General features: G+C 39.2%; 1 protein-coding gene across 1 annotated transcript; it reads right to left on the reverse strand.

Moving 5' to 3' along the window:
• Positions 1-360: 360 nt before the first annotated feature.
• Positions 361-2,290, reverse strand: LOC134216618 (CDK5RAP3-like protein). Its single transcript, XM_062695477.1, has 3 exons — positions 2,134-2,290; positions 1,894-2,068; positions 361-1,760 (listed from the first exon to the last, which is right to left on the reverse strand). Exons 1-3 carry the CDS (start codon positions 2,137-2,139, stop codon positions 436-438), a joined length of 1,506 nt encoding a protein of 501 aa, XP_062551461.1. The 5' UTR covers positions 2,140-2,290; the 3' UTR covers positions 361-435.
• Between the last annotated feature and the right edge of the window lie 6,636 nt (positions 2,291-8,926).

Here is an 8,926-nt window from a genome sequence, read left to right on the forward strand (position 1 = left end):
GTGATTATACAACAAAGCCACAAATTGGCCATCTTGGCAACCACGTGCTTTTTACAGTTTTTTTTTTCAATAACACGAGCTGAGAGAATCATAGAGCGCTTATAGTTATAAGTATGTATACGAATAAAACAATGGTAGATCAGATAGCTTACTTACGCTGAACAATCGACTTTTAATTTCAGCACTGTATAAACATCATTACGTCAGATGTGGGGTTTTGAGTTTGTTGTTGTTGTTCTGTTTGTCCTTCATTTATGAAGCTCAATACGCGCTAGTACCTACCTGTTTCATAACAGCGTCATACTTATGCCTCGTGTATTGTAGATCTCTGGTAGGTGGTAGATAAGTAAATTAACAAGATTTATCAACTTCAATATTTTAATACGTCATCATTCAAAGAAAAAAAAACAAATATTGATGTTATACCACTCTTGCTCACAAGTTTGCGCCGATCAGATTAACCACTCGATTTTTGTAGCGCTTGGAAATATCTTTCTCTATCTGTCCCTGTAGTATCTTGGTCTGTTCGATCACCTTGGCCAATGTCGGTTTCATATCTACACTTTGTTGTCGGAAAGAAATCGATTTCTCCCCCATAAGCTTCTCGGTATCCTTCATTTTATCTATGGCCAACAGTTTTTGCTTCAACTTGGAGGTAAGGATATCCACATACTTCGCGGAATGCTTAATTTGATGCAAGTGCTGGATCAATTGGCTATTAATTTTACTATAGACGACGTCGACCTGCGACAGCATGTCGGTTAGACTTTTTGCGTCATGATCCGGAAAGTTGTTCATCATCGTGAGCGATAGAATCTGATGTTTATCGGCGGTGCTTAACTCGTACAGCCTCATCTTCAAAAACGCTTCCAGCTCCAAAAGCTCGTTAATAAATCTTTCTCTATATGAGGGTGAATCGAATATACTGTAGGCTTCTTCGCCCTTGGCCGCTCCGCCAGCATTGCCATCGCCTTCAACAACGATACCACTTTCCTCCAGAGAAATATTGAAATCAATATCATTACCATTGGGTGCGACCTCTTCTTGTACACCCCAATCAATATCGCCTACTTCCAGATTAATTTCTCCCCCGTCGATTGCACCAAAATCAATCTCACCATCACCGAAATCCACGCCACCGCCATCTCCAAAGTCTATCTCCCCAGTATGTGGTACCTCATTCGCCTTTGTGTCAAATTTCACCGGTGGTTCTTCAATCGACAACGGTGGCTCGGAGTACAAGAACTCGTACACCGTCGTGTTTCCAGATGTTGACACATGCCGCAGAACCGGTAGGCATTCTTCATTACCCAAAAAGGCACTGTAAAGCTCGATTGCTTTCTTAAGCGCCGATACCGTACCGGAAATTTCGTTCAGCATCTTAGGAAGTTCACCGACCTTCTTTACCAACTCCTGGCGCACGTTGTCTCCGGCAATGCCCAACTGTTTGCACAATGCGTGATACTCTCCCATAACCACATTTTCCGACCGCTTTAAATCATTAATTTTTTTCTCTGCTTCATCGCTCAACTGTTCGAAATGTTTAATCTGCTTACGAATTCCCGGAACTTCATAATTGATGTTGCGAACTAATATCTGTGCCGCTTCCGCCAAGTACAAACTATCCTTTTCGTACAGTTTTAAGATCTCTTGCCAGTCCTTCATACGTTGGCTTCCATAGAATCCGAATACGTTCTTGGAATCTGCCTCTGTCGTTTTAAGGATATCAATTATCTGCTGGCAGTGAAAGTAGTTTATGTCTAGAATAGGAATTATGAAAAATAAATGTGACGATACTTTGTAGGTGATGTCTTGTAGGGCGCAAAGGTACCCTCAAAAGATTCATATCTGACCATTTGTATTCCGTCGGGTAGGCAAATGGGATTTACTTACGAGCTCCTTTAAGTAGCTGCACAAGGCCATCGTGCGCAGGCATATCAGTTAATGCATTGCTGATTTTGCTACGGACATCGCGGACATGTAGGGACCAATTTTTGTTTACAATCCGTCGTGATACCAACCAGTCCTGTAACTTGCCAGCATGAATGTCGATGGGGATATCCGCCTCCTAGAATTTGAGTACGTCTTGCTTATAAACCATTTGGACTTAAAAGTAAATAGGTATTTACTTACGTTCATTTTGCGAAAGTAACCAGGGAAAGACTATCCACGTATCCGATTTTTCTAGTTTTGATATTTTTATTTATTTTGACAAATGTAAATGTTTTGACATTGTATCCGGAGTAATTTGTGATTTTGGCGAGGCTTGGAAATCATTAATCAGGGGACGTTAAAAAAATAGGCCTTTTCATGTGACATGACACATTGCCGAAAATTTAAGATATTTTATGTCGTTTTCGTTTTTGCGGTGTAGCTACACTCGTGCTACACTTTTGCACCGAAAATGTTCGTTTTTGATTTTCGTGCTACACCAGTGTAGCATTTTTCTTGCACTGAAACAAGCAGTGTAGCACCAGAAAAAATCAGAGTGTGCCGTGTAGTGTAGTTTGTTTTCAAGTTTCTCACGTTGTTATTGTTTTCTTTGTATGGTATCCAACAGGTATCCATAACAAACAAACCCAACTGCACTCAAAACGTTCATTTTTGCCGTGCAAAATGCTGCACTAAGCGGTGTCGCTACACCTGAAAAACGAAAACGACATTAGTTAAGGCTCCGTCAGACGTTGCAAGCAAATCACTCGTGCGAGCGAATGATTTCTGAGAGCACTCGCAATTGCAGTCACACGTAGCAATTTTTTACTTTAAGCAAATGACAGATTTACTCTCATGCAAATATAAACAAAAACGAAAAACTTGTTTTTCGGCCACAAAATCTAATTTCATTCCTATTTTTGCAGTGCAACACTGCCACCTGAAAACGTTTTCACTTTTGCGAGCGAAAAATTTGCTAGTGCTGCACTAGCAAGCGCAATTTCGTTTCTGCGAGTTGAAAATTTTTAACGCTTAGCAGTCACACATTGCAAGCGAGCGTTTGCTTACGAGTTGTCATTTGTTTGCATGCAATCACTTTCAGTGTAGTCAGACAGGAAATTTTTTGACAGTTGTCACTTTCTGCGAGCAAAATGCTCGTTGCGAGTGATTCACTGGTAAAAAAATCTATATAAAGTTTATGTGTGACCGATATAGATATTTGCAATTAGATCAAACCAATATATTTTATGTGTGGGCGATATAGAAAATGTAATAGTGATCACACATAAAACTTATTAAGTGTACATCATACACTTCATCACGCTTGTTAATAATTTGGAATGAAGTTTATTTATATAAATTATCCATGAATTTATTGTTATTGAAATAAAAATTAGCTTTCTAAGAATAAATTGAAATGTGATGAATAATAAACGAGTCACTGTTTATATACTTTATTTGCATTTATCATTCGGCTCGTAGTACATGATGAAATTAACATTACAGTTGACTACTGCGTGAAACTGATGATCATTCCACTTCTAACCAGCTAATCCTTGCTGGGATCTGGCTAAGCAATGTCAAGCAAATTTGCTTGCAACGTCTGACGGCACCTTTACTATAGATTCGCGAAGTCGAAGCAAAATTCTTCACACAAACAATGACAGTTATTTATGGGTTTTTACAGTAGAGTGTAAAGACCCGCCGAATGACCAGCCGAATAGTCGCGTCCTTCGTGCAGCCGCTTGCTTGAGCACGTCTGCCTTGCGTGATGTCTATAACTCAACTGACCCAATGCACCATGCACCAATAAACCATGTGTACGAACGCACACATGCGTGCGTATGATCACGCCATCCGAGGGAGTACACACTAGTGCTTGTGATGTACATTTGATATGACCGTTACATCTCTCCCTTTTTTTTAGAACCTTGTGCCATTGTACTATTACATGGATTCTTATGTCTATAGTTCAAAATACATAATACACATATAATACAAAACCTTAAATCATCACATAACATCTCAGAATGTTTTATAATATTTCTCATCATGACTGTTGATATTTATAATGTAATAATTACGATGCATACATAAATCAGGTGTCATACAATGACTCACCAAATCTTCACAGTCATATAAAGAACCTAGCGAAAGTCTTTCTACTAAACATGTAATCTGCATGGCCAAATCCAAACACTTATTCTTTGCTCAGCTTTCCTTCCTCGGTCATCAATGTTTTTCGTCATTCAAATCATCCAGTCATTACATACCCGTTCAGAGTATACAATACACACGTCAATTCGATTTCACACCGAATGATTCGTGCCTAACAACAAACTTACACAATTATCTCTTAATTCAGCTTATTAGATGCACAATTATTTTTGCGCCAACTCATTGTACAACACATAACAAACAAACAAATGAAATAGCACTTCGAGAGAAACGCATCAGCACCATGTGCAATTCTTTTTATCTAAAGAACTCCAAGGAGCAGTTGAACACTGTGTTCATCAGCGCTAAACATGTATACACTTATCTCCTCCAACAACTCAATAGTTCCAAATCATCGACATAGTAGGCATCGATTCTCCTCAGGTTTTCTGATCTATCTTCCACCATTATTTGAGGTAACCCGAATAACTCTTCCGATTCTCAAACGATACCAGCATAAACCCTCTAATGCAAAAGGAAAGTTACTGCGCTACAGAAACATTGTAATCCACTGTATTACTCGATATTTTCAATATCATTCCCTTCAAGTCCTGGTTCATCCTGCAACTGTCACTCTGTACCAAATACTCAACGTCTTCTTCTCTCTTTGCAACTGCATCCCCCACTGGAACTATTTGTGTATCACGTGGCTAGCACCATGATATTCCGTATCTGAGGAGTTCAACAAAGAGTCCCATCCAAGAATTTCCTCAACAAGCACCAGGCAACGAACAGTCATCTTTAACATGGTCTTGCTTTGAAGCCGCACAGGCTAAAGAAGGCTCAAACACCAAAAGAAAACGAATAACTTCAGGAGGATACCTAACGACGAAGTTGTCATATAGAACTAAGACGCGATGATTATAATTCCATACAGGTGTTATTTACTTTTTTTTTCAACTTTTTTTCCTGTTCTCTAACAACATGGACACAATAGGTTGTTCCAGCCAGCCTCCCACCCATGCCAAACACAACCAATTCACTGCCGCCCAACTCCTATGCGTTGGCCACTCATACATTTAAACCTCATTCAATTCCTGAGCTAACAACTCATAGCTAATGAAATCAAATACACTTCCTAATAGAACACTACACCACTTCAAAATTCTCTCAAAATAAAAATGACTCATAATTCAGAAAATAACTCTCTAACACCTGGTTCGTGGGTAGATCCTTTCAACAAACAGTTCAACAGTTAATTTCACAAGATGCATGCACTTGGCAAACAAACCGTGGACGAGCCTATGGAGGCCTATGGAATCAATCCTACAAAAACTCCAAACATCCAAAAATCACAATCATAAAACAAGTAATATCGATGTTACTCTCACCATACGATCAACCACACTTCCCCTGGCATCCACCATTCTCTCAGCGATGTCACAACTTTTCCCCACGACGCCCAGCAGAGCTCAGCAGAACACAAATTCGGTCAAATCCACACATACACTCATTGAGCCTGTTCCCGGCCGCAACTGAACCGTTCCACAACTGCGCACAAAAACCGCTTCCCTACAGTGACTATAATAACAGTGTCGTCAAGTGTCAGAATTGGAACAGAATCGTCTGTCAGTTCCATTCAAATGCGCGTTCCAAACGGCAGGAGACCTGTCAAACGTGGCACATGACGTTATTCTTCTTATAGGACTCTACGCTTCCCAAGCCAGACACGATTTATAATCAAACTTGCGAACGCCAAACATTGGCTCAACTGTGAAGGGTAATTTCCCTTCCCGCCTCAGCAAAACACCCCTTGCAACAGCAGTCAATCACAATCCCGGAATCCAAACAATGAAGCTCAAATCATCAGCTCAACAATCCAAAATGTTGTACCATCAACTCCTAAACGAAACATCAACATCTATAGTACTATAATTTCTCAAAACACAACGTATTGAATCACGTTGTATGTTTGTGGAAGGACTCCCGTGGTATATCACACAAAATGCAAGTACTCCCGATTTCCACATAACTTCTATTACGCATGAATCAACACTGCATTGAACTCTTCTCATTATCACTCCTACAATGTGGAAAATACTATTTCATCTTTATGAGGATTACCTCTAAAACAAATCACAAACACTGCGCGAAGCAGTACTGCACGTGATCAATCCAAATCTTCTGCAATATCCCAGTACTAACGAAGCATACTCACATCACTGTGGAAACACGGAACACATCCATATTCTCGCTGTTACATATTTATCCACTTCGTCAACCAACGTAGACTAGTACGCACGCGAATTGCACTGCTACTTTCCATAAAGCAAAGCCTCTCGAATTGCTCGAGACATCATTCATGTTCCACAAAGCATCCCAAATTAACGAAGTGTACACATTATGCACGCATTTCTCTGCCTTACCCTGAGTTTCTCAATACTAAATGAAGCATTTCCACTTCTACGATTCATTTATTGAAATTTCGTAAAGCATCCAGACTTCTGCACATCGTTTCTCAAAATTATACCTGTACATCGCACGAAATATCTCAATTTTTACCAATCATTCATCAAAATTGCACGAAGAATCTCCTCATTACTAGAAACATCGATTTACATACGGAGTCTCTGCCTGTTGCACGCATCACCCTCTTATTGCACGAAACATCTCCTCATTCCATGATGCATCGCTGTACTGCATGAAACATCGCACTACATAAAGATCCGCTCATTGCACGAAGCATCTAAAATTTTATAAATCCTTTCCTAAAATAGCACGAAGCGTCTTCTCATTGCATGAAGCACCTCTACATTGCACAATGCATCCTCCTATTGCACAAAGATCCTCCATTGCACGAAGCATCCTAAATTTCATCAATCACCTTTCATAATAGTACGAAGCATTTCCATTTTTTCCAAAGCATCTCCTCATTGCACGAAGCTCGCTATTGCCCGATGCATCTTCTTATTGTACAATTTTTTTTCTCATTGTATGAAACATTTCAAATTTCATCAATCTCTATCTATCTATCTCCTCATTACACGAAGCATCTATTAGTTGTGCGAAGCTTATCATTACTGCATCAAGTCTCTCTTTATTGCACGAAGCATCTCTAATATCTCAAGCACGAAGCATCTCCTTCTTGCACGAAGCCTTTTGATACCACTCTAAAGCATTTGAACCTCCCGTGAAGTGTTAAGCTACAATGCACAAAGCATCTATATTTCGTACAATCTTTTCCAACACACAGCGCAAGACATTTACTAATTATACAAAGCAACTCTATAATGCACGAAGCAACAACCGATAGTACACACAATCTAAAGTAAACACATGTATTCTACAATCCGTCATGATTATCATATACGTTCATATACATATACATATATACGAAACATATACGTTCATCCAGACATCAATACAATAATGGTGCTTCGCTAAACGAATTAAAACTCAGCAACAAAAATAAATTCAAACACAAAATTCACATTACTCCATTTTGCGGTTCCTTCTTCTGTTGTGCATTCTTTCTTCTTCAACCACAAAACAAGAAACGACAAACCAAATTCCTCGAACTCTTTCATCTCTCATCTAAAAAAAATAAAATCAAATCGAATCTTTCTCCTCGTCGCCATTGTAAAGACCCGCCGAATGACCAGCCGAATAGTCGCGTCCTTCGTGCAGCCGCTTGCTTGAGCACGTCTGCCTTGCGTGATGTCTATAACTCAACTGACCCAATGCACCATGCACCAATAAACCATGTGTACGAACGCACACATGCGTGCGTATGATCACGCCATCCGAGGGAGTACACACTAGTGCTTGTGATGTACATTTGATATGACCGTTACATAGAGCAACAGAGAGGAGGAGATGGCGGCCATGTTTCACTCAAACTCTGACAGCTAGCAATGGGATTTCCCATAGGAGGGATCGAAGAGTAGAATTTGCTTCGACTTCTCGAATAAAAATTGTCGCTGTTGTCGCTGTCCGCAACATCTTTTGCTGGCGAGGATAGGGGAGCTAAATGTCAAAGAAGGAAAATCCATACGATTTGACAGCTTGGTACCCAACATGTTCCGGACAGCAGAACAAAGGGAACCGAAGTGACAATCTTTATCTAGTAACTAAAATATCTTTTCATTACCTTCACTGAAAACAGCATTGTGGTTAAAAATACCATGTTAATAGTTTAAATTAAATGCACAACACCAATTGATTTGTGCAGACTACATACTGCATTTTTTTCAAACGAATTGCGTAGTATTTTTTACCATGGTTGCAAAATGAACAAACAAATGTCAAAAATACCATAATACGTAGTTATTTTGACCGAGAAAAAATGTTAAAAAATCAAACATTTGTTGCATTTAAAATTATAAGTTTGTAGTAAATTTAACTGCATTGTATTGTAGTTTTTTCTAATGGATTTTTCTCTTTTAAGTAATAATAAATGTAATTATTCAATTATTATAAACATATTATATTTATTGATTACTCTAAGCGTTCATAGAAAGATCTCGTTGGAAATTTTTCCCAAAGATGTAGGTCTCTCTCAAGAATGTGCTTATTGCCTGTCCACTTCGCGACTGGAAATCATATACCAAGACCGCTTCATGAATGACCGCATGATGTACCGCCGTCCTATATCGAAAGGATCATATATGAATTCAATAAAAAATAACAAAAAATGATCTTACTTTTCAAAGTAGAGTGAATTGGTGAATCCTGGGAGGGAGAAACAGATTCAAAAAATGTGTGTGTCAAGCCGAGCCGAAATCTAGCTGTTATGACATGTCAGTGCGAGCCGAGAACAAAACTCTCGACAAGAAAA

This window comes from Armigeres subalbatus, chromosome 2 (genome assembly GCF_024139115.2).
Source record: "Armigeres subalbatus isolate Guangzhou_Male chromosome 2, GZ_Asu_2, whole genome shotgun sequence".
Classification (NCBI taxonomy): Eukaryota; Metazoa; Arthropoda; class Insecta; order Diptera; family Culicidae; genus Armigeres; species Armigeres subalbatus.

What these genes read in the sequence shown, in the direction of transcription:
- LOC134216618 (XM_062695477.1), bottom strand. An exon ending in GCAGCTACTTAAAGGAGCTC is followed by an intron (nt 1,761 to 1,893) that starts GTAAGTAAATCC and finishes TTCCTATTCTAG; the next exon opens with ACATAAACTACTTTCACTGC.